The following is a 26,206-nucleotide window of genomic DNA, read 5'->3' on the forward strand; positions in this document are numbered from 1 at the left end:
CATACATACACACACACACACACACTTCAATTTTTTGTTGAAAAGTATTTTCAATACATTTCCAAAGTTTAATTGGAGTATCAAAATGAATCCCGATCTAAACTGAACAGCCAATACATGTTTCATAACTATGAGTCACTTCCTCGGGGCTTATGAGATACATCAGGGGTGATCAATGCACAAGTGTGAACTTTCAGACAGCTGCGCACCACATCTAGATGATCACTCTGGTGTAGGGAATTCCCTTTTAATAATCATGAAAGACAGTGAATTTAATATTAATATCACATCCGTAATAATGGAATAGATTGTGGGTTGCAGTATCGCAACATTGACCCAGTATTGGTAGTTCCCTTGTATTCTTATATATCCAGGTTTCAAGGTACCAGCAAGCCCTCTCAGTACCAGCAAGCCCATGAGGTAACAGCAAATCCTAAACCAGGTGCAAAACATTTACAACTCCCTCATCTTAACTGAGACGCCCTGGCATTCTAAAATTCCATTTTCTTTCCCTGCAGACTTCAGGTTATCCAACTTGTTGGTTGTAATTTTACTAGTGATCAGTTTAGGATGACCTGAATTTTAAAGTAAAAAACTGGGAAATTTCATAAACATAGAAAAGGGACTACAATTTAACTTCAACCGAGCGTGCAGTCTGATGGCGCTCATCAGCTGAGAATTAGAGCAGAGGCACTAGGAACATAAATACAATGCAATTTTTTAAAGCCAATATCACGCCTGTTAGTAAATTGCTTTCTTCTGCTAACTGTACCTGCTTTGGAAAACATAAAAAACACACCTCCCATCGTTTTCAGGTGACCCTCTCTAAAAAAAAACCAGGACATGAGCTAAATTTAACAAAAGCTGCTGGCATAGCTGGTGAAAAACCAGGACACATGGTCACCCTAGATCAGCTAGCGGTGGCGAACTGTGCATTTTAAGTTTAATAGTGAACAGCAGAACATTCACAATCAGTTAGACTGGAAACAGTATATAATGTGTGTAGCATGGGAGCTCAGTGTTGCATCTCCATTTCTGTGCAATACTTTGTTTCTTTATTGATGATGATTTACATGGTTACATTCTTTGTACATGTGTATCCATTTCAAAAGGAGCTATTGAATTTTAGTTCTTGTGACACAAATAACCCTGTTCCATAACTGGGTAATATTCAAATCCACTGGAATTATGCAATATTGCGGCTGCAGGGTTTTCCACATAATTAGGGATTTGCCAGATTTGTCCCACAACATCATATGCTGCATAATCTGGAGATTTTCCCATAAAAACATTTTAGCGCAAACAGATCAAATGTTTCTAAAAACATAGCAAGATATCAGTGGACTTGGTTATATTGCATCTGCTCTGAAACTTCATAGAACCACGTTTGATCTAGGTTTTGACGGGTGTTTTCAGAATAGTAAAGACCCACACATTTGAGTTTGTGGTTGGTCTCCCACTTTTGCCAGTAAACAAACCCACTGCTACTACCAATTTGCAAATGAGGAAATCACACCATGTTTGCAAAATGTCCTCATTCGCAGAAGCACTTTAAGTACCAGAAATTACATGCCTGGGGAATTTCTATTTAAAAATGTGAATTTTGTGCACTGCTGCAAGGGAAAGGAAAGGCAGAGGGACAAAGAGTAAAGAAAGAGAGGGAGACAGAAACAAAAAAAAGACAAAGATACTGAGAAAGACAATGAAAGAGAAAAAGAAAAGGAGTGAAAGAGAAAAGAGAGGAGACAAAAGCAGACAATGAAAGACAGTAAAAGAGAATAATAGATACAGAAAAAAAAACAGACAAAGAAAAGAGACGTGGAACAAATACAGAGAAAGAGAAAAAACAGCATAAAAGAGAAAACATTAACACAAATGAAGGGTGAGGAGAATGAAAAAGAAATAGAACATGAGGTAAAGAGACGTGGGGAAGGTGTTGCGGCATGAGAAGTGATGCCTTATTACCACTGATGTCATCAGCTTACTGCCCACATCCTTGGCAGAGCCTTGAATGTTTTCTCTCACGTTGAACACCTCCCTCTTCATCACTCAGCGGCCACTAGAGCAAGCGACGTGAGATTATTTAGTTGGACTAGAGCATCATGTGTACAGGGCGGATTCAGCAAAGGGACAGACGACCCTGGAGCCAGGCCTCATTACTCTGAGACAGACACAGTTCAAGATCTCCAGCCTCCAGGCAGCACGACTCCGACTTATTACCGTGCGCCTCCACCTAGAGGGAAGGGCATCTCAGCACTTCAGGCAAAGGCTGCATGACATAAGGGAAAGCGATGGCAACACAAACAAACACTCAAACATCAAACTCCAGTCAGCAATAATGAAAAATCTTTCTGGCTGCTTACCAGAAAAAGCATTGAAGCAGGAGAACGCGGAGTATGGTGAGACACTAATGACTACAAATTAATTATTAGACAGAAAACAAACCCACTCGTGAGGTTAGGAGACAGAATGCAGAGTTCGGCTTGGGAAGCTGAGAGAGTCCACTAGAAAGGGAAAAACCCTTATAAAGAGGGTGTGTCATTTCACCCCTGTATAGTCACTCTGTGTGTGTGTGTATAGATATATACACATTTATATATTTAGCTATGGTTGTGTCAGAGTTTCCATTGAAAAGGCGATTCATATTTTCTCACCAACGTTGGAACCTTTTAAGGGATCTCCCCAAATCATTAAAAAAAAAAAGTACATCCACTTTGGGTTTTTCATGCCAGTTCCCATTTTCTCATGGTAATCTTTGCTCCTTCATTTTCAAAAGCATCACTTATAAGGTAGAAATGTACTCAAGTAAGTGCCTTTGCTTGGTTTGGTGTAAATCCGTTTCAGTATTTTTAGAAACTAGTATATTAAAAAAATGTCGGTTTTGGCAAGAGGCACAATTTTAGAGCCATCTGGATTAATTAATTCAAGGATTTTCCGCAGATTTGTGGATTTACAAATTCTGCATGGGATTCACAAATCCACTGCAATGTGACTGGCGGAACCACACACAAAAATTACTGTTGCAGCCCATTACCCACCACAGTGCAAGAAGCACTGTGTTGGGGAAAAAGGATATAAGGGGCAGGGTGAGCCTACCAGAAGCCCCAGGTCTAAAAAAAAAAAAAAAAAAAAAGGGAGAGGGGAGAAGAAAAACAAGAAGATGAAGCATTGAGAGCCCTACTACTGCACTTGCTGATGGCCCCATGACAGGATTAGAGCAAGGCTAGGCTGCAGTCCAGGCCCTACAGCCCATCCAACACTGTGTACTGCAATCTACAAAGGTCTGGAGGCAGAGCCTGGCTGGGGGCCAAACCCTGCACCAACCTGCAGCTACACCCGGAGGGTTTGGTGCATCGCCTGAATGGAAGACAGGCCCTGCGCCCAAGCCAACTCCACACAACTGAAGAATGTGTGTAGTGGGGCTCAACCACCTGCAAACTGTTGGGTGCAGGGAAGTCTTAGAACAGGTATATACAATTAAAAAAATTATTTAAAAAAAATAAAAAATAACAATTCATTAAGAAAACTAGATTAACGATAATTTATGGTTAACATGGTTATGAATGAAAACCAAAAAACAACTGAAATTTGGAAGCTACAGTTATGGTAACTCGCAAACAGCCATGGGAAGCATAACTTAAACGCCAAATGTAATGCTTTACCACAAAATATTTATACAAATAAATATGTAACACCTAAAAGTGAAATGGAATTACACAACAAAACATAATCAAACCAATTAATGATTCTACATTCATATTTATCTCTGTCCAGTCAGTAAGAGTAATATGATATCTAATCTAGTCTGTAAAATGAATTTAATTGCATTGGTTCCCACTGGTCTGACAAAGACCCCCGCAGTGGAGCGGGGATTCGAGCGCAAGGGGGCACCCTCTGCACAGCACCTGGCCTGAGTGAGTCTGAAGGGGCCCCCCTCTATGTTCTTTGGAGGGAATGGGGGTCATCTCCATTTTAGTTACACCAATGTTAGTTCCATTAAGGGTGAGGTCATAACCATCGCCCTTAATGTGCGATTTATGGTTTGTATGGCTGTTGTGCAAGTTATGGATTGTGCTCCTAACCAATAACTTCTGATTTCAGTGTTTTTTAGGTTTGAATTTGTACGTTATTACGCTTAGTGAGAAGCTAAAGTGAAGTTATGGTTCCAAAACAATACCAAAATAAACCCTAGATAGTGGCCAGAGGTATGGTTAACTAAGCAAATCATAACTCCTCATGATACCTTAGATGAGATCAAAATAGGTCATTTGACAGCCATTTTGGGTAAAACCTGAATGATATCATCGCTAGCACGATGTCAGAGCTGTTAAAATGTTTGTTAAGCAGTATTTAACATGTAAAAGGACCATGACAAACACTCCTGTTTAGGAGCATGTGAAAGTATTGTTTTTCATGCTGCGGGTAGCTTGCTGCTGCAGGGCACAGCAACAACAGGGTGCCACTGATGCATGAATCCGTTTTTTTGTCTAGCTCACTTTCATGTCACCAAAATGCAGTTTGTCGGGACTTGAATGTTTTTCTCCTGTTGCTATAAACGTGTTATTCACCAGTTTAACATGAAGGGCCACCACCCTGGGGAAGTTTTTTTTTTTATAACGTGCAATAGTACTGCTGTTGGTTGGCCACATTTTATGTTGTGTGGTGTGTGCAAGCTTGTAATGAGTTTCTACATTCTTGTTAGGGTACCTAGTTTAAATAAGTGTAAAGGCTTGGGCCAGTTCTACCCTATCCCAGAGCTTCCATGCTGTCTCATGACAGATGTGAGCATTTATTAGTACCAGAAAAGGGTGTGAAGAAAGAATCAAAGACACAATCATGCTTGACATAAGAAAACTTTGAGAAAGAAGCCAATTCTGAACAGGTGCCTGCTGGGATTACATATCAAACCCATATGTTAAGAGTCAAGTGAGCCAGAAGGCCTAGATTTAAACATTGCATTAGGAAGCCATCGGCGTTCCAATCACATTGCATTTAAAAGTTATCAGATACTCCTTGCCACCAGGGCTTACAGCCCTGGGATTTTATTCTACAACCTAATGCATTCTGGGAGTTGTAGCCTTGGTTCTCTTTAATTGACTAACACCTGAGAACTAGGATTTTTTTTTTTTAAGTCTATGAAACCCTGCTCTAGTTAGCCCCAGTTTTGATAATATATACTCTCCAAATAGTGATAGCAAAACTGGGAAAACCTGCACTCTATAAACATGCTTAAGGCAGGGAGCCTAGAGAATACCTAGGCCTACTATTCTCGTGTTTTATATATTACCTACTCGCAGTTGCCAGTAGGTAGTTATAGTTAGGAACATTTATTTCCATAGACAGAGCATTTTGTGTTTTGACAATAACTTTGGCGCTGCTTGGCCAATCTTCACAAAATGTTCAAAACTTAGACTTTAGTTGGTTCAGCTACTGTGTTGAAAGTTTCAGAGTGATCCATCAAGCGGGGGCCAAGAAAAAGGGGGTGTTCAAAAACACTTTCCCCCTATTCTATGTCAAGTTGGATTTTTTAAATTTTTGAACACGGCTACAGCCCGAACCACTGGACGGAATCACACCAGATTTTGCAGAAAGCTGGGTCTTGGTCCAGAAAGCATGCTTTTTGTGGTTTGGTGTAAATTTGTTCAGTAGTTTTAGATATATTAAATGGCAAAAAATATAGACATCTGGGCATGCAGATACTCCACGGATCCAACTGCCCCCATGCTGATAAGGGGGAAAGGTAAGGTCACCCTGAGCCCCTAACCTTGGTCTAGAGGTCCTTTACAGACCCCGCCAGAGCCAAAAAGCATTTTTTTTAATGTTAGGAAAACTGGCAGATCCTGTGATTTTCCTGAGAAGAAAAAAAAGGAAGGGGGTGGCGGTCTCCCACCCATTTCCTTGCCCCCCCCGGGTGGGCCATGTCCTGGGAACTTTAAGACAGGAAGGGGGGGCACGTGGCCCCCTCCTTGGGCTTATATTAGCCCAGGGGACCACCACCTCCCTGGGGAGATTACACAAATATATGCTGGGGCAGCATGGCCCCCTGTGCCCAGGGAACAGCCACCTCCCTGGGGCAAAATGTTTATCTTATGTGGGGGAGGCCCATATGGCCTCCCCCAGAGCCCCATGGACCGCCAACTCCCTGGAGCTAAATAACATGTTGGTGGGGGGGGGCAGCCACTGCCCCAGGGATAAACATTCAATAGATGCCGGGGTCCACTCAGTCCCCCCACAGCCCCAGGGTTGCAATAAAATAATGAAGGGGGTCCGTTGCAGACCTCTGGCCCCGGGGACCACTATTTCTGATTTCCCCTGGGGTAAGTGAAATGTTAGAGGAGGGAGCCACATGGCCCCCCTCAAGGAGCCAATAAAGGCCCGGGGGGCCAGCTCCTGCTATGTCCCGGGTTGCCCAGCTCCGGGACAAAGCTGTTTGCTGTGACTTGGCAGGAACTTTGACAGTTCATGCCAAGTCACAGCAAACACTCAGGTTCCAGCAAGCGAGAGCAGTCAAACACCTCTTGCTTGCTGGAAGGGGAGGCTTCCTCTGTTTCCCTGCCCATGGGCAGGAAAACAGAGGAAACAATTGCTTTTGCAGACAGGGAGCTGCAAGTTTAGCAGCTATCGGTGTGCAAAAGCAATGCCAGCTCCTGCAGGAGGGGCGGCGCTAGCTGGGACCGTCCCCCACACACATTGCGTGCCCTGCTGGGCACTAAGACTGATGGCCGGGCCCTGGGTAGTGTGGCCCGGGGGCCAGTCTTTGCACCCCTTCCCCCCAAGAAAAAGTAGATGATGAGGCCAGTCCCGGGGGATGGGGTCCTGGGGCCAAAATCCCCACCCAAAAAATTATTAAAAGGCCAGGCCGTTCTGGCCTAGATGTTCATTTCACAGAAATGAAACCTCAACAGTAAGCTCTTACAAATATAAACTGAGCAGGTATCCCAGTTGAAGCTCCACAAATGATCCTAACTCCTGGGCTTGGCGAAGGCAAAGCACGTGTGTTTACTCCGCGATTCTATATTGAAAAAGAATCCGAAATCCTTTGTGGAGGTGAACGCATCTTATCTATTGGAGCGTAATCAGAGACTCACACCCACTCTCACAACGACAGACACTCTCACACCCAGGGGAACAGGCTCTTCAGCCAAGCCGCACTGTGCATGGCCAAAGGCCGTGCGCAATGTGGGGTTGAGTGGTTTTGGGGGCTGGCTGGAGGGAAGCCCTGCGGTGCATATCAGATTAACGTATAGTGATGAAGATTACTTTATGTTAAAAAAAACAAAAAACATAGAAATTCACTGGAAGAAAAAAAAAAGGTTACAGGGACATTATAGTTAGCTTCTGAATTCACTCACACAAAACCATAGAAATTCAGCAGTTATGGTTAGAGTTATTTCAAGTAACTGTAATTCGTGGCCTAAGGTAACTATAACTTGCGCCCTTGTCATGCACTGCTAATTACCCCAGATATTACAGAACTCATGACAACTATTATAACACCAATAAAAATATCAGTGAAACATTAGCAGTCAAATTATTGAAAAAAAACCTGTGCATGGCGGGGGCGCGAGTTATAGGTACATTAGGCCATGAGTTATAGTTACTTGAGATAACTAACTATAATTGATGAATTTCTATGGTTTTGTGCAAGTAAATTTAGAAGGTAACTATCCCGTCCCTGTGACCTATGGTTTTTCAAGTGAATTTCTAAGGTTTTTTAAATTCTATTTCCTAACCATAAAGTCCCTGTAACCTTTGAGGTTTTTTTTCAGTGAAAATATATATTTGTGTGTGTGTGTAGGTCATGGTGGGACTCAGCTTGTTTTCACACAGCAAGTGAAGCAATCTAACCTCAAGGCTTGACACTAGCAGCACAGCCTGTGACTGGCAATGCACCCTCCCAGACCTGCGGGTCAGAGGTCATGTCACATAAACGTGCGTCATGACCACAAAGGGCCGCTTTCAGTCTTCTGGTAAAATGGAGGCCTTCACCTCGAGCACAAAGGTGCACGGTGGTGTTATATATAGTTTTAAGAAAAATAATCTGTGTCTGGCAAGAGCACAGCTAAAGCGTTTTACCCAGCGTTTCATGCACCTCAGAAGTCAAAGGAGAGTTTAAAGTCGAAAATGGCACAGTATAATACGGCAACAGCGCCCACATTCGGATCAAAATTCAAAGCTCAATGAAGACCACTGAAAACTAACTTTTTACGTTTTTTTCGTTGAGCTGTATATTAATTATGTCGTTTTGCTTGGCCCATGCACTTCAGTGTCCAAAACTCCATCAGCTGAACTTGATATGGTATAAACTGATACACGTCAAATTAAATTTCCAATAGGGTATTTTTAAGTCTAGCACTTTCCCAAACTTCAACGCGGAGTACTTGTGCACTTGGCACAAGCCATTAATGGCAAAGGACTACTACAAAGACAGCGTCAGAAAAACTACTCGGCTTTCTAGGCGCTCTTTAAGAAGGTGGCTGTAAGAACCCTTTGCCGCTCGTTAAGATTTTGCATAATGGAGAGAACCCTTCAGTTGCCGGAAACTATTGGAGTATATCTTTCAAGAAATTAGTATCTGGTGGATTCAGCAGAAATATCTTAAATTCTATCACATATTCTTAGGTTGCCACGTTATAACATGGATACTTGATCGTCTTGTAATGGCGGCCACACCCTGGCCTAGTACAGTCAATGTAGAGACCCGTCACCGCAGCACATTGTCACAGACACCAGGCAGCTATGGCGGTCGGCTGTCACTTCTGTCCCTGCTCCCCCTGTCTGTGTTCTCCTTTTCTACCCTATAGCCCCCTCACCCCACAGTGCTTAGCCTCCCACACTGTGCCCATCCTCTCTCTCCACTCATTTGCCCTTCTCCCCATGGACGTTAATTCACCAAAATACCAGGGATAGTGAAAGTGACACCACGAGCCATTTCCTCTCTTTTACATAAGCACACTCTCACCCGCAAGCATGCACACAACATACACTTAAAAGTATTTTTTACATACCTGGGCTACCAAGGAGGGTCATATTCCAGCTAACTGTACTCCATTTTTGATTACACTAATAGTGAATAACATGTTATTATTCACTATTAATGTAATAAAATAATAAAAAAAACTGATTGAAAACAAACAAGTGGGGCCCCAAGCAACATCCATAAGTACGATCTGCCCAGTGCTCCTGGCACTGATTTTGTCACCTCTGAGGTCTGGGGTCGCAGGTGCGACCCCTAAATGACGTCCATGCTTCTCCCCTCTTCTCCCTCCATACCCGTGTTCCATACATTCTTGGCAGGCAAAGGTCGGAGAACGGACCCTGGGTCACCTCCGGACTGTAGCCCTGCTCCTGGACTTCCTCGGTGTCTCACATCGGTCAGGGATATTTTAAACGTTGTGCCAAACCGAGAGAGAGAGAGAGAGAAAGAGAGAGAGAGAAAGAGAGAGAGAGAAAGAGAGAGAGAGAAAGAGAGAGGAAGAGAGAGAGAGAGAGAGAGAGAGAGAGAGAGAGAGAGAGAGAGAGAGAGAGAGAGAGAGAGAGAGAGAGAGAGAGAGAGAGAGAGAGAGAGAGAGAGAGAGAGAGAGAGAGAGAGAGAGAGAGAATGGAAACGTGGGCTGGTTTATAGGGTTTAACTCAAGGCTAAAATTAAATGTGCCATTTTCACCAAAATATAGAATACCGTTGCTAAAGAGAAGTGATGAGGCTAAAAGTTTCATTATGCTATACAAATCTTGAGTTATTTACAAAAGTCTCCCCACACTGACACCACCTTCCAAAGTGGGAACCCTTTAGGGCAGTGCGACTGGTGCAGATGCCCCAGGCGCCGACTTTGGTGGGGGAAGGGGGGGCCACAGTGTTTAAAAATAACTTATGGTTTAAAATTAAGAGCAGGTGAATTTCCTCTGCAAGCAGTTTTCAGGCAACAATAAAAATGTCAAGATGACTCTGCTGATTGATGTTCCTGCTGGTGAGAGATCGGAATTTTGTCTAGTGGCAGTTTAACTCATCATTGTAGCTCAGAGGGTTAATGTGCCTGCTGCAAAGAACGTGCACCATACAGATCACAGAACTGAGTGTGAGTGAACTATTTGTACTATAGAAAACTGAAATGTATATCACAGATGGGCTATGGAGAGACGAGGGGCACTGCTAAAGGGTGCCAGTGAGGAAATTCGTGAGGAAGGAGGTCATGAGAGGGGGGAGAGGACGCAACCAGCGCTAAAGCCAAGCCCGGGTTGCAACCATTGATGGATCACATACTAAATGATGCTTGGCACAGGAGAGGTCCACAGATTATACACTGGCACCAAGATCATCAGTGCTCTGTAAGTATGTGTTATTTGCAGAAGTGGCCAACAGGACCAACAGGATGGTGGATTGTTAGGCAACGAGCAGTGCAGAAGGGTGTTGAGTGCCAACAGCCACTTCAACCCAACTGATGGGACAAAACGAAGAAGGATGATCACACCAGGACACTGGACAGAGAGTGATGCCAGGTGGGACAGAGATACTCCTGCTGTCATCTCAGGACATCTAAGACCCTTGTTAGCTGTGTGGGCATAGTCCTGGTAGCACCAGTGCTCTCTGCCTGTCCTAGAGAGGGTATCTAAGTGAAGGTACTGGAGGCCGTGGTCTGGTTCATTAGCAGCAGTGTCAGTTCCTGAATGAAGACTTAGTGGCAGAATAGTGGAATGACCTGGATGAGACTCTCTACATGAGCAGTGATCAGATGCTTTCAGAGTGGTACGGCCATAGGAGCAGTGGGAAATGCCAGAGCTGCAATTTAGTACACAAGATGCTGGAAGAAAGAGCAGATTTTCCTGGTAGGGATGTAGATTAATCACACTGGTGGTGCCACACTTATGAGGACGAGAAGTACTGACAAATAAGCCCAACGTGGGCTGAGTACAACAAAGTGATGGAAATGGCCTCAGACCCAGCTCATGGATTCCTCTGTGTGTTGTTCTGGGGGAGGTTCTCTTTGTGCAGAACTTTTACATGTTGAGTCTCTGGCTTCACTGCCTTGTGGTTACTTTCACACCACCCACCATGAAGCTTCAGAGCTGCGCAAAGTCCCATGAAGGACAGTGTCCAGCAGATCATGGCTGACATTCAGCATGCCAAATGACTGCCCGGTCTAAAGTGCGAATGCACTTACAACAAATCTAATGATTAAAGAAGGCTGACCCAAAGACCCGTTCTGTTAATAGCAGTTTTATGGTGTATTATTTTTCTTAATTACAAAAGGCTTGCAAACAGCTAAAGTTATCTCTAGACCAGACCTAATTTTGATTGCTAGGATATTATAATAAAAATCTCATGTTTCTCTGCACAGTTAGAACTTAAACCAGTAAGAAAGGTTTGTTCCTCTTCCAATATGGTTGATTTTAGTCAAGGTATATGAGGTTGATGGCTACCTTCAATGTGTTTAGTCCCTTGTTTGTTTCTTTGCTTTCCATCAGCATGCAAGACTGTGATTTTGTTTGGTCATTGACTTGGGTTTCTAGCCTTCACTGAGAACATGAAGCATATATTGCTGCAAGAGCCAAGCGGCCCCATGTTGGTAACACTTTCAACATGTTGCATTCAAGTGCTTGTAGTTTCACTTTTAACACAGCAAGTATCAGGAGACAAATAACACCATGTATTGTTGGCTAAAAATACAGGACTGGCAAAATGGATCACAAATTACATAAAGCCATGTGTCAGCCATACCAAGTTAATAAAAAATTATGAGAGACAGCTAAGCATATTTGTCTGGTGCCGATATACTTGTTGCACCTAAATTGCTAATATCCAACAGTGAACCCCAAGTCAGCATGAAAAAGAGCACAGCTTGGCTACCACAGATAATCAACCACAACAGTAGTGCTACTTACACAAGAACAAGAGGGAAACACTTCTGCATGGATACAAGAGAGCAACACTAATTATAATGGTAGTGCAGGTCTGTATTAACGTGTAAGATCAGATGGTAAACAGCAGAGCTCTAATGGTACGCTGCTGGCTTTGCAACCCGAAGACTTAGACCCTTACCCCAACTTCAGCATCTCTAATGCAGCCCCTGTTATGAATTGTTGGTAACCTGAAGGTCACATATTCTGATACCAGCAGGTCTCCCCAGTCTACCTTCCTATTGTAGCCCATAAAATGAGTTATTCTGGGGAGTAATTGGAGTGAAGGCAGATGGATACACCTAAACAGCCAACTGCATTAGGTGAGAGATGACTACTCAACTGGCCTGAGCCAAGAAATTATTGACAAAATCTACAGCCAATGACTGGAAGAGACTGGCCAAATAAAGCCAACAGTTGAAAGGGGAGGACTCAAAACCCATTTCATGGGTATTGCAAGCAAAAGATTGGTTTGATAGCTGTGCTGTCAAAATTCAGACCTAAAAATGTGCCTTAAAATATTGTGCAATATATTTCCCCCATGAAGCAAGTTAAAATAGTATTGTAATTATCAGTATTAAAAAATGGTAAAAGTGGTCTTTTGGTAGGGATTTCTTGAAGTTATTACTAATATCTCTACGTTGTATTAAGTGCATATGAAAACGTTACTGTATAATATGTTACCTTTCCAGGTGCTTCCACTGACAGCTGCATGAGAAACAGTTTCCAGAGAGCAACGTTATTACATTCCTCTCCAAGTTGTTTTCAGTTTTCATTGTCAACAGAGTAAGCAGTTGGGAGGAATGTATTTAAGCTACAGTTGATCGTTCGTCTATATGTCTGGATGCCGGTGATATAGCTTAGCAGGTTAATGCATCAAATGCAGAAGTAGCTTGCAACATGCAGACTCCACGTTTGACGAATGACCACTGGTTCCAAGTAAGCTTTTATCAGCATGGTAGAAGAGAGAAAGGCATTTCCTACCACCCTTCTTTCTCTTTTTGAGCTTGTTGACAGCCTACAAAGTTGTTCCTGCATCAGTTAATGATGCCTGCATGGGCTGCATTGTTTCAGTTACTTTATCTGCAGTAACTTCACTGGAACATTTGGGTTAAACCTGAACAGATGCAACTCTACAGGATAAGCCATCCTAGCATGGATTTCTAACACATTAAAAATGAGATATGAAGTTGATTGCATAATCGGTATGCCTAAGGTGCATTTCCGTTTTCATTGAAAATCCGATTTTCTGGCACGTTGGGTGTAACTTGGCTGGATCAATCCTCTGTGTGGATATTTTAAGCGTTCCCTAGAAGCATCGCCGGTGCAGTTGCACTTCTGCTGCCGTGCTGCACATGTTCCGTGAAGAAGTCTGTGCTAATCATTTTGTGCGAGACCTATCCTGAGGCTAGGGGGGATTCCACTGCGACAGCCATACTTGACATGTTATGTAAAGGTGGAAGTTTGCACTATGGCTGTCGAACTGTTCATTGATTGTGTGGGGGTGGAGAAGCTAGCAGTGCTGCTTCATTACTGGTCCTGTTATTTGCAAATGCAAGCTTGCAGTGTTGCTGCGGTTTTGTAACTGTTATGCATATTTGTCTAGCACACAAATCACCCATGAGGGAAGCCAGGTGCTTTGCAGGTACCTGTTGCCTTGTGAGGTTAATTGAAGAGCCAAGTCCTACGCTTCCTGCAGAACTCAAGAAGCAATGAAGAGGCTCTGATGTGGGGGGGGGAGGGGGGGGAGGTCATTCCATCCTTTAAGGGGAAGAGATGAGGAGAAGGTACGGGTGGGGTTGCGGATGCAAGGCACGTGTGCCAGTGAGAGCCTGGCTGAGGGGAGGTGCCTGGGAGGTGTGTAGAACAGTGTGCGCCAGTTAAGGTATGCAGGGTCAGTGTTGTGTAGTGCCCTGTACGAGTGTGTGAGCAGTTTGAGTAGTGTGCTTCTGTAGTTTGGGAGCCAATGCAGTTCTCGGAGGTGAGGTGGGTGCATTGAGGTGGGTCGAGGATGAGTCTTGCTACAGTGTTCTGAATAGTCTGGATCTAGATCTCCTTAGTGTTTCCTGTGTAGTGTGTGTTGCCGTAATCGAGTCTGCTGGTAACCAGGGCTGATGTAAAAGTTTCCTGGTGTTCTCACATAGCCATTTGAATCAGCTTTCGCAGGATCCCAAAGATGTGGAAGCAGGTGGAGGCCACACCATTTACTTGGTCTGTCACGTCGAGCTGGTCATCCAGGATGATTCCAAGATTTCTTGCGTGGGTGGTGGGGGTGGGTGAGGGTTTGATGTTAGTTGGCCACCTGCTGGAGTTCCAGGCAGAGACTTACCTTCCAAAGAGCACTACTTCAGTCTTGTCAGTTGTTTAACTTGAGGCGGTTGGTTTTCTATTTCTGTGAAGAAGAAAACTTGCAGCGCTGCTGCCATGCTGTAGCCTGCAGAGCTGTTGTGGTGCTGTACTTGTTCTTTGGGATGAGGCCGCGCTGATGATGCGATGCTGCAACGTCTTGTGCGATGGAACAGTAAAGTACTCCTGTGGTGGGTTTCTTCTGGGAGGAGGGGAGCTTGGTGCTGATGCCCGTGCTGGGCCTGCTCCGAGGGGAGAACCTTTCAGTGCTCCTTTCGTAAAGCACATCTGGTGTGATGGGTGGATGTTTGCTCTGCTGATGCCATACAGTGACTGCACTGTGAAGCAGGGGAACAAAGTGCTGCTATCGTAAAGCACATCTGGTGTGAGGGATGGAGGTTTGCACTGCTGATGCCAGGCCAGGCCTGTTCTGTGAGGGAGAAGCTCGCACTCATGACTACGTATTGTGCACTTTGTGTAAGGGAGGGTGGTTTGCCGACACGTCGTAGGGCCTGTTTTGTGAGGAGAGAAGCTGGCACTGGGGATAACCACGTGGGAAAGGTTCTCTGTCTCACTGAAACTCGAGGAAGCCTCATACAAATGTCCCACCCAAAAAAAACATCGTGCTTAAACTCCATGCAGACGCTAAGGAGGGGCAGCGAGTGCCGGTCACGAAGAGTATTTACAAAGATGCAGGTCTGTAACGTGCCCTTCCGGGGTTGCCTTTTTAATAAATAATGCCCCTTGCGGCGCACTTTCCCCAGCCCCCAGGTAGTCAACGCCAACAAAAACCGTCCACGGAAGTGCCCTGTGGGAATAAAAGTCTTCATCAAACGGAGCTTTCTTCGGCTTCTAGTTTAGGTAAGGGGCTGTTTAACCCATAACACCTTCGCTGGAGAAGTGCCACCACTCCCTGGTTGTAAACAAGAGACGTGTGTGGGAACGTAGGTACTAACAAGTGTCACAGGCTGAATTTCAGAGCGGCGGGGGGGGGGGGGGGGGGGGGGGGGAATTGGGGGGGGCAGGAGTGTCCGTTAATACCTTAACGGATCAGCCGAGCACTTCAACTTGCAGAAACTGAAAGAGCACATTTGAAGGATTTCCAGTCAGAAAGTGTGCGGGGTCTGAAAGCCCCTTTTCACCCAACTGGAAAAGGGCGCTAAAAAGGCTGGAGGGGGTTTCAAGAGGTGGAAAAGGACGATCCTCTTTAAAACCTGCAAGAAGATGATCACCCCAACAAATTTCCCCTACTGTGATAAGTAGCCTCTTCACTGCGCACCACGTCTGCAACTCGTTATGCAACAATGCTTACACAACTTAGGAGGTTCCTGAATACACCTAAAATATCTACGAAAAGCAGTGGGGCAATGACCCCCAAAGCCTGAAAGATGAAAACAAGTGTGTTGCACACTCACGCTCACCCAAGTGTTACACGTAACCCAGTGGCATAACGGCCAGTAAGTGTGTCATGGTCCCTAATGCAAGGAAGGAAATGGGCAACACTGTGGCTGTTTGAATTATAAAATATAGATATTGTCAGGGATCAGTGGGTCTCTGAGGCCCAGGGCCGGTGCACTGCACTTGCTGCACTAATTGAAGCTACGTCACAGAAATAGCCATCATAATTAGCAGGGAAACTAACATAAGCATAAAAGATACCAGAAGTTAACACTCCATACTTATGACAAGCAGCATGAAATAAAGGGGTACATGATCCGCTCCGGGGTCCAGGCAGGAGGCGCTGACAGCAGCCACTTACGCGCACGCCCGCTACAGAGAACGGAGCGGACCGTGGCCTTTAGGGGGCGCCCCGGGGGGACTGTGCGCAGCTACCGAGACATCAAAGCTGAGACCATCATAACAAACACTGGAAGAGCCCCGCAGAGGGAGACCTGGCCACACACGTGAGCAGCTGCAGGGCGAGCACTCTGCTCTCAGATGCACGAGGGCACTGCTGCAGGCTTTGACAAGTAGTTGTTTAGTCAAGCCGAAGCGAGAAGTGTCGGAAAGAACCGCAGCGACTTGGAGCTCTGCCGCTGCTGTTAACGGGAAGTTGAATAATTGGATTCTTACACCCTTGTCCCACTCCCCCTGTAAAGTTAGTAGATTCAGACGCCCACCTTTTAGATAATGGTGCCCCTGGCATGTCTGAATGCTGCCCCACCCGAGGGACCCCCTGCTTCTCTGCGGGAAGTGGCTGCCTCACTCCTGAGTGTTTTCAGCCACTGACCTACAGCTGGCCATGGACGCCACATGCGAGGGCAGCACGAGTATAGCAGTGAGCCCCCGCCCCCCATTTGCAGGCCTAGACCCAGCAAATCATCCTCGTATGAGTCTGGACCGAGCAACCTTCCCCTGCCTATCAACAGCCAGCGATTGGCATGTCTGCACCCACTGACCTTCCAAATATGCATGGAACAAGTATTTCAGCACATGTATGTGTGGAGCCAACGAACCCTCCCCAGGATATCTGTAGCTAGTCACACCTGTCTGTCATCTGCCAGCCATTGCCCCCACAAGTCTACAACCATTGAACCCGCACCAGCAAGTGTGACCGCCATCATGCTAGTTTCCAGTGACCCCTTGCATGCCTGCCGCAAGCGAAGTGACCAGTTTATCCCCTGCCGATGTGACTATGGCTGAGCCCCCCTCTACCTGTCTGCACCCAGTAACAACAGGGTCCTTCCTTTGTGCATGCAGCCCGTCACTAGCTGAAAATAAGCAGCAGTCGTCCCCCTCACGTACACAGGTTATCCTGCATGCTTGTAGCAAAAGTTAATGCATGTATGCACCGTGTCCTCAGCCCTGCATGCTTACAGCAAGCACCGCCCGCTCTTACATAGTTTTTCTTTTGCCAAGCATGCTTGCAACAAGTGTCTCCTGCTTGATGCTGCGTGTTCTCGTTCCTGCATGTTTGGAGCAAGTGTCCCTGCGTCTACGCAGATGATCCTAGGCCCCCGCAAGTGTGCAGCAAGTGTTCCCGCGTGTACGCAGTTTATCCTTGGCCCAGCAAGCTAGCAGCAAGCACCCCTACACGTATGCAGTTTATCCTCAGCTGAATGCTTGCAGCATGCGTCCTCTGCATGCAGTGACCAGCTAAGCAGACGATATCACATGAAATACCACAGAGACCCGCATGAAATACCACAGAGACCCGCAGAGCTGTTCAAAGCTCATAGCTTACTGAAACCATAAAACTGCGCATGTATATTTTTTTTACACTTCGTCATCCAACACAGTCTGCTACACGCTGCGTTCCATAACACCAAACCGCGAACTGCACCGCGGTGGTCATCACGCATGACACAGAATAACATAGGATGAAAATAAAAACAACAGGATTACAACCAAACACCTTACATGGTGTAGTATACTGCTTATGTAGGCAAGCGCTTCTGCGCCCCAGATAGGGGTAGTAAGCGCTATGTAAATGCTGCAGTGCACGCAATTTATACTCTGCCTTGCATGCTTGCAGCAAGTGTCCCCTGCACCTATGCAGCCCGTCCTTTCACTTGCAAGCAGGCTGTACACGTAACTCTGATGGGACATGCCTCTGCTTCGAAGCTGGGCGGGACTCACCTGGGTACTGTGGTTGACGCTGGTGCCGCTGCCAGGGATGCCCCTGAGCACCGTGATGTGTAGGGTAAGCAACAGGAGACCCAGAAGCAGCAGCAGCTCCGCCGTCAGCCGCAACATCTTGCGGATCCTCCCGGGCTTTGGGGGCCCCCCGGGGGCCGGGCCCCCGCCCTCCGCATCGGCAGCAGGGTCCGAGGTGGGGGAGCCGCCGCCGCCACTGCAGCAGCAGCGAGAGGGAGCCACCGCGGGGCAGGAGGGGGCACCGCCGAGGGAATCCGCGAGCAGCCTCCGGAGGGGAGTGGACAGTCCGAGGGAAGGTCGGGGGACCAGCCCCAGGGAGATCCGAGAACGGGAGGAGGAGGTCGAAGACAGCCGGTGTGGAATTTGTGAACAAAGTGTTGATAATCCAAGAGCTACCCGGAGAGATGCGCGATCAGCCCAGCTGCCAACGACTATCGGCGCATCTGTCACATCAGGGCATCTGGGGTGCCCGGGGCTGCTGGCAGTCAGGATGCAGGCGGGGGTGCTGGCAGTGAGGATGCAGACGGGGGTGCTGGAAGTCAGGATGCAGACGGGGGTGCTGGCAGTCAGGATGCAGACGGGGGTGCTGGCAGTCAGGATGCAGACGGGGGTGCTGGAAGTGAGGGGGCGATGAAACCCGCTCCCTGCCCGGCGAGGGCTGCGTCTCCTCCCGGCTCTCCGGACTGGAGGTGCTCGGAGCACGCCGGCCTCAGGCTGCTCTCCCAGGCAGGAGGAGTGTGGCCGCTGGTATCAGCCAGCGCAGGGGGTGTGTGCAAGGCGTGGGGTCAGCGTGCAGCCCGGGGGATCCTCCCCCTGCGCCGTGAGCTGGGCTCCCTCACGCCCCCTTCCTCAGGTGACCCTGCGGGAGCCCCGCGCTCCGGAGCTTCTCAGGTGACGGACGCAGGTAGTGAGGCTACCCTGGCCGCAGCTCCAGGCTCCGGCACCCCCGGGCTCTCCTCAGTGATCAGCCTCGGACTCTGCAGTCCCCCTTCCGCCCTCGGTGTGTGCAGGTCGCCCGCCGGCCGTGTTTGTGTTTATGGGGGGGCGCCGCCTCTCTGTTTTTGTACCACCCGCCCTCCTCCCCTCCCAGCGCCTGTTGCCTGCCGCCTCCTCCCACCCCTGTATCCCCTGTCCCGCTGCGACCAGAGTCTGAAGCCCCGCTACTTCTATCAGGGACAGCCCCAGGGTGCAGACGCCTCAGGTGTCCTTCACGCTCCAGTGACTTCACATATCTCAGTTCAGTCTCCCGACTGGCATTTGGTTCAAAACTTGAAGTGTCGCCCACAACCCGGCATCTCTGGCCCCCGAACCTCCGCTCTCCAAGGAAGGTGTGTGGAAGAAGGGGTCACTCTGATGAGGACGGGGCAGATGTGTGGAGCAACCCAGAGACCAGCTACATACAAGAGGAACACATGAAGCATCACAAGGCCTCAAAGATAGGGCAATAGCATGTATTTATATAGCGCTTACTACTGACGAGGCGTCAACGCGCTTTTCCCCAAGTAGAATGCTATTCTGGAACCCAAAAAGAATTAGTGGTAGATTAGTATTTTGAGTGGTGGACATGTGAGTCTGTTAGTTGAATTTAAAAAGGATAATGGAGGGATAGAAGAGGAAAGAGTCTAGAAAGTGGTAGGTGGAGATTATAGTAGTAAAATGAAGTTTGGGATGAGTAAACTGAGAGGTAAAGGAGGAAATAGTCTCCCAGAAATCGATTAGGGCAGTGGTTCCCAACCTTTTGACTTATGTGGACTTCCACTTTATCATTACTGGAACTCGGGGACCCCCACTGAATCATTATTGGAAGCTGTGGTCCGCAACTGAGTCATTACTGAAAGCTGGGGACCTAATTGGTTAATATTACTTCATTTTGTAAGCGGTCGTGGACCCCCTGAGGAGGCTTTGCAGACCCCCAGGTGTCCCCATACCACAGGTTGGGAACCACTGGATTAGGGAGATCATAGTAGGAAAATGAGGTTTGGGGTAAGTCAAAGGAGGGATACATGAGGATGAATTTAGAAATAGTTATTTGGGATATCATAGTACTCAAATGAGGTTTGGGGTGATCCAAGGAGGGCAGAGTGTAGAAATGGTTGTTTTGGAGATCATAGTAGGACAATGAGGTTTTGAATGAGTCAAAGTGGAGGTAGAGGATATAGTGAGAGGTATAGGGTGAGACAGAGTAGTGCATTGTACAGGAATACATGTTTGAGACACAGAGATGTAAACACACGGAGAGCATCCTAGAATCTCTGAGACAGTGCACGGGGGCACTTCCACTCTCCATGATACTTTAAAGGGACAGCACATCTGGGTTCTGACACTCTTGCGATAATATACCAGAAGTTCACTTCAGGGTTCAAGGATAGTTTGCTTAGAGTCCCCGAGGTTTATAGACAGAGTACCCATGTCTTCAGAGCTGTACACAGCGCGCCTGGCTCTGAGAGGTACCGTGCATAGAGTGCGCTCCAGGTTCCCTGGCAGTGTGCCTGTAGCACTCTTCAAGGGGCAGAGCTATTTTACAGGAAGATAACACGAAGTTCAGGGGGAGTGCTCTGGATCTCAGCGTCGTATATTGGGAGAGACTCTAAGGGTTGTAGAGAGGGTGTGCAAGGAGAGCACAAAGGATCTCAATGTATTCTACAGACCTTCGAACCTGCATCAAGAATAGCACCTTGTAAGGCCTTCACCTGCACTCTTCTGTTTACAAGTGGGGCCTGCTAAAATGCTTCCTGTGTTAAAACTACATGGAAGGTTTTGCTGTGACAGGAGTGGGCTGGAGCAACATTTTTTTGCACTGGGGAGGCGATAGGTTAATTGATACTGGTGGCTATGTTGCTACTATCTGCAGGTGGGTTTTCAGGACCTCTTTCTATTTATTCCTCTCTCTGTGGGTCATCATCACTCTATATTCATCACTTGCTGGACATTCCCATCATGGACTCTAGGTTTACCCAAATTTTGGTGGGGCCCATGCCAAGTCATATAAGCAACATCAAGGTGAGCTGACCTGCAGCCCGTAGCATGCCCTGATTCAAAGGCTCAACTTTCAGTAATAAAAAAAAAAACTTGACACGACCACATTCCCCTTAAGCTTGCATAAACTGCAAATATATTAACTTAATTTAGCACTAACCAATCACACACACTGACCTAATTTGAACCCAGATTGCTAGAAGCAAGTACTAAAAATATGTGGGGAAATTATTAGCATAAGCAATGTGTAATGATATCGTTTCAACATAGAAAGAAATGTCAAAACCCTATTTACTCTTAATTTGAAAGGAAACAGGTCTGTTTTTCAATCATAGCTGAGGTACAGACTTTGCTAAACGTATTATGTATGCAAGCAATCTTTATTGAGAAGGTTTTCTGTGAAATGCACCACGCTAAGCCAGTGTCCAAGCACTAAATATTTGATCAATGGCGAACTTACAACGATGAGTCAGTGTTAGAATATTCATATGCACTGCTAAATTGTAGTGTTAATCTTGAAACAGTCACCCAGCAACTAATAAAAGTAAAGTCAAAATTATAAATGCAAATATGTTGGTGTTCAAAACTGGCTTGAGGATTCTCAAATAAATAATGGAATGAACTGAGAGTTAAGTATGGTGGTCTAAGTACTCTTAATTGGAACTGGACATGTCCACTATTTTGGTGTCACAATAGAAGTTCTTTCATACTTCGGAAACGCTGTGTATGAAGGAGCCTTCCTCGGGTCTGCTGTAATGTTATTCTAGATCTTAGCTTCTGATCCACAGGCAGGCGGATTTGCAGTTTTTTGGTTTCTGAATTTTTGGATTTCAGGTATTAGGCCTACTTTGTTGCAGGTTTCTTCTGGGATCTCCAGTTTTTACCCTAAGTAACTTGGGTTATTTTAATGTACAGTATTAGCCATGTTGCAGATAAAGATTTCAATATAACATTTCCACTTTTCATAACAAGTTAGATAAAAAAGTTGCCAGTACAGTATTAAGGTTAGTTATAAAAGCAGGATGAAGAAACCCAAATATAAAGTTAAAGGTATACCATTCAATCCTTCCTAACTCTAAGTAGATTTTGAATGGGCAAACCACAGCTCTATACATCACTTTCTCCCTTATACCTTTACCCTTCACTGGCCCTCACATAAGGAACAAGGGGAATGCACATAGTCAACATTGAATATACTTTTCATACATCAATGAAGAGCCAAGGGGGCACCCCAGATTCATTACGTAGTATATGATTGAGCTCTGGATGTAGTTCTAAAAATTATTGAATAATTAGGAGGTCATCTTATCAGTGGATCTCCCAATTCCTTCACGTGGGCATCATTTGTACCTTGATGTCCAGGCTCTCCATAAAATCTGAATTATTCTAAAGGCTTTCTGTACATTTCACTTGTCTTTGTTCTTAAATACGGGCATCAGAAACTTTTTTCTTTAATCGCCATAAGGGTGGGGGAGGGTGCAGAAATGTCCCTTGAACAGCTAAGAGGAGTGTGCACAGTGACGCTGGGACACTTTTTTCAGCGGGGATGCTGCAATCAAGGTTACATCACAAGGTTTGTGAAAAAACAAAGTGCTACATAAAGGAAAAGTTTAGCGAACGAGCTACGTCCATTCAGCAGGAGTATGGTAGGATTGTAGTATGTGTCCAGTGGTACATTTTGAAGCACATTTTCCCAAATATGAGGAAAGCATGGAGTGTCAGGGTACTGCCATGTACCAAAGCACATATTCCATTGAAATTTCCTCTTGAAATGTCCATCACATTTGCAATACGCCATGCAGCTCTATTACTAAACTTCTAGCTTGTAGTGATTTGGTTTCTCTGCATATTTAGCACACAAGTAACATGCCTGGGTTTGTTTTGATCCTATTAGAAACTTTGTATCCATCACAATTCAGACTTAGAGAAAAACAGTATGCATTATTTGCTCTTTTAACTGCGGCTTATATCCTTTGAAATATCCGTAAAGTTCATTTATAAGTCTTTCACTTATGTTGTGTGTTAGACAAAATTTGACATACTGCAGCATTCTCCTTTTACACCCTTTGTAGTGCAGGAGAGTTGCCACTCGGTTGCAAAATTAACCCACTTTGCAGTAAGAGAAGGGAAAAGTAAACACAAGTCTCCATGTAAAAAAATAATAAGTCGTCAGACAGTGCCAGGAGAGTTTGCTAGGCATTTGATCTCTGTCTTTGAATGAAACGAAAATGGTACAGGAGAAAAAATTGATAAGCCTCTTTATTGATTATTCTCCTTTCAAACTCATGCACGTTTATTCTGGGGGTGCTGCAGCACTGCCCAGCCGCATCTCTAGTCCAAGCACTACTGAGTGTGCACCCCTTCCCCAAGTTCACCCTAACAAGCCTCTGTGCCTTTTGTTGCCTTTTTTGTGCTTCAAAGAATATTAGCACCTTGCATATATGTTGAAGGCCTTTGTTATAACGTGAGAACTAGAGCGAGGCCGTGTAGTCTAGAAGGGGCACACAACAGCATCATTCTTAGTTGAAATTGACTACTGCCTACTTGAAGGTAGTAGCGGTCACCAAAAAGCTCAAGGGAGGGGGACAGAATGGACTGGGGGGAGGATGGTGGGAGGGAATTGGAGGCAATGAAATAAAAAATAAAGTAAAAAAAAAAAAGTACCTCTCCGCCGCCGCTGGTCGCCTCACTGCTCTCCCGATGGTGTTAGTGTCCGAGCAGTCCATGGGACACCAGCACAGACTCCCCCATGTAATCCTGGTGCTGCTCTCATGCTATAACTAGCATGAGAGCAGCATCAAGATTGGTCTGAGCTGCTTGGTCTGCCGCTCAGGCAATGCATTGGAGCCTGTGCTGTTTCTCCATCCCCGCTGTGCAACACAGCCAGGTTGCAGAACCCTAAGTGTGCCTGTCAGTTTGACCTGCCTAAAACGGCTGACCAAACTGACATGCGCACTTACATGCACTCACTCCACTCTTTCTCCCCCCTCCCATGGCCCGCCCCTTACTGCACATGGTGGCTCAGCGACAGCAGCTGAAAAATCAAACAATAATCAAATATCATTTTATTTTTCAGCTGCTGGCTCTGAGGCAGTGGGGTGACGCTCCTTCGTCATTGCGGAGGAACTGCCCCTGCTCGAGGAACAGGAAAATACTAACAGTGGTGGCAGTAGATAATTCTAGTTGTGGATGCAGACTTTTTTCCTGTTACCTGTATAAAGAGAAAGGCCTACTGGCCTGCCCTGCTAGTAGATCGATTCTGACAGTTGTTCACCCAAGTCCTTTCCTCCATTTGTGTGTGCAATGGAGGGTGTATGCATGTTTGAGCAGCATTGTGTGTCAGAATAAAGGGCAGGTGTGTCACTGTCACTGTGTAGTCATATGAATCTAAATTGGTATCTTCTAGGTGAGTAGTTCACAAAATGGAGAATGGACAGATCTTGTAGACTGAAGGCGTTCCCTAGAGCATTTTGGAAGGCCATTGTAGTGGACAAGGCTCCAGTGAAAGAAAAGAGGAAAACAGCACTCCTTTGAAAATTAAGAATAATCTCTGTCCTTTTTCTGTTCCATTCTATCCTAGAGATGTGCACAAACAGGTTTTGTGTCAGCCAATTGAGGGATGCCCGGCTTACTTTTTGTACCAATTGTCTTGCAAGTTCCAAGTGGAACACCTGCCTCCACCATCCTGCTGGCAAAACTTACAGAACCGTGACCTATGTCTTGGTAGCTAAGTGCGTGTTGAAAGCCATTCCCTGTAGCCAGACAACCCACAGCAGTATAGGCTCAGATGATAAACATTTCTAGTTTGCTAGCCCTATATATATATATATATTGCGACATTCCCCAGATAAGTGTTCTAGAATTTCATGCAGATTGGTATCTAGGCATTCAAAAGTAGTGGGCTACAGAAGATTTCTAAGTTCCAGGGCTGGTGTTTAAGGGCAACGAAGCCTCCTCTCAGGCCAGCAGATGACTTACTATTCTTTTACCATGTCAGTAGGAACACTAGGGAGAGAGGCTTAATGAAGGACACTATCACCGAGGAGAAAGGGACACTGCCAGTATCCCTACATCACAGAGCCGCTTAGAAGAGTGATCTGTCCATTTAGCCAGAGGAGATGAGTAGCTTTACGAGATGGTCAGAAGCTAGAAGCGAAGGCATTGAGTGAGGCCAAGGAGCAGAAAATATGTCACCTGGAGCTGTAAGGAGTAGAGTTGGCCTATATCCTACTTACTATGCAAGTGTGTCTTGGCACTATCCCTCAGGATAGGCTCACAGTCTGTCTCTGGGTCTGTAGCAGCTGGAGAACAGACCCCTTTGAGCAAGTTCATATATAGGAGTTGAGGTCTGTCATGGGCCCCAGTGTGGTGATCCTCATGGGTGGGTGATCTCAAAGTGAGCATCAACATCGGCACTAAGAAGTTGTGTCAAAACTGAGCGCAGTCTAGAAAGTCACCCTCATCATACCTAGTCGGGGTCTGTGGTATATGGGTACCAGATGCCATTAGCAGTTTTCCTCTAAGTCTCCTGAGAAATGTATTCATCAGCAACCAGGCTTCTGGCCTGTATTATTTGTACTCCCTGGTTTCTCTTTGGGCAGAGGTCTTTGCATTTTGCTTGCTTAGTCTACCTTGGCTCACCATCTGAGAACTGTGCAAAGTACAACCAGCATTCCCTAACAGCACCAGCAAGGACACTAAGACTTCTGCTTTCCATAATATACTACCAGCGCAAATGTCATGGTCTGCCCAGCCATGAATGAGGGAGACAGAGCAACCACAGCAGAGATAACCGACATACGGGTGCACAGAGAAGCTCACAGGACAAGGTGAGAAAAACTATTGGACCTCTCATAACATGAGAACTAAAAGGTTGCTGCAGTCTGCAGCTGCAGTCCAATAGCCTAGGCAGGACAAAATAACAGTTGGTTTCTGTCAGCCACTGGGACAGCTTTGAACTTCAAGTCCCAGAGTTCACCAGGGTAGCAACACATGATCAGGAGAGGCTCTTGGTGTGCACCTGTGACAGAGATCCTGGTATAACATTGGGATAACACCACTATCAGTAAGTGTAATTGTTAATTGTATTTACATAGCGCTTACTACCCCTGACATGGCGTTGAAGTGATTTTCAGTGAGGAATTCGCTTTTCCATTACCCAAGTTAGAGTTTTTAGTTGGTAGATTAGTAAAAAGCTTTTTCTTTTTCTAAGGGATTAGTGATGGAAATTGTGTTACATAATTGCTCATTTTGATTTAATGCCTCAGGTGTATAGTTTAGAAGGGCAAGATTGGTTGATGGATTAGTAGAGGGAAGAATACATTGTTATTAGTTGGGAGTAGTGGTTGGGTGAATAGGATAAAGGAGTGAAGATCAGGAAAGTGTGATTTTGT

The 26,206-nt window shown here is 45.9% G+C and overlaps 1 protein-coding gene across 1 annotated transcript in view; it reads right to left on the reverse strand.

Moving 5' to 3' along the window:
• The window catches only part of ISM1 (isthmin 1), a 159,044-nt gene extending 140,481 nt beyond the window's left edge, over nucleotides 1-18,563 (reverse strand). The window contains exon 1 of the mRNA XM_069234109.1: nucleotides 17,820-18,563. Coding sequence (XP_069090210.1) covers nucleotides 17,820-17,936 — 117 coding nt within the window. The 5' untranslated portion in view covers nucleotides 17,937-18,563. The remainder of the gene's footprint in view (nucleotides 1-17,819) is intronic.
• Between the last annotated feature and the right edge of the window lie 7,643 nt (nucleotides 18,564-26,206).

Source organism: Pleurodeles waltl, chromosome 5 (assembly GCF_031143425.1).
Source record: "Pleurodeles waltl isolate 20211129_DDA chromosome 5, aPleWal1.hap1.20221129, whole genome shotgun sequence".
Taxonomy (NCBI): Eukaryota; Metazoa; Chordata; class Amphibia; order Caudata; family Salamandridae; genus Pleurodeles; species Pleurodeles waltl.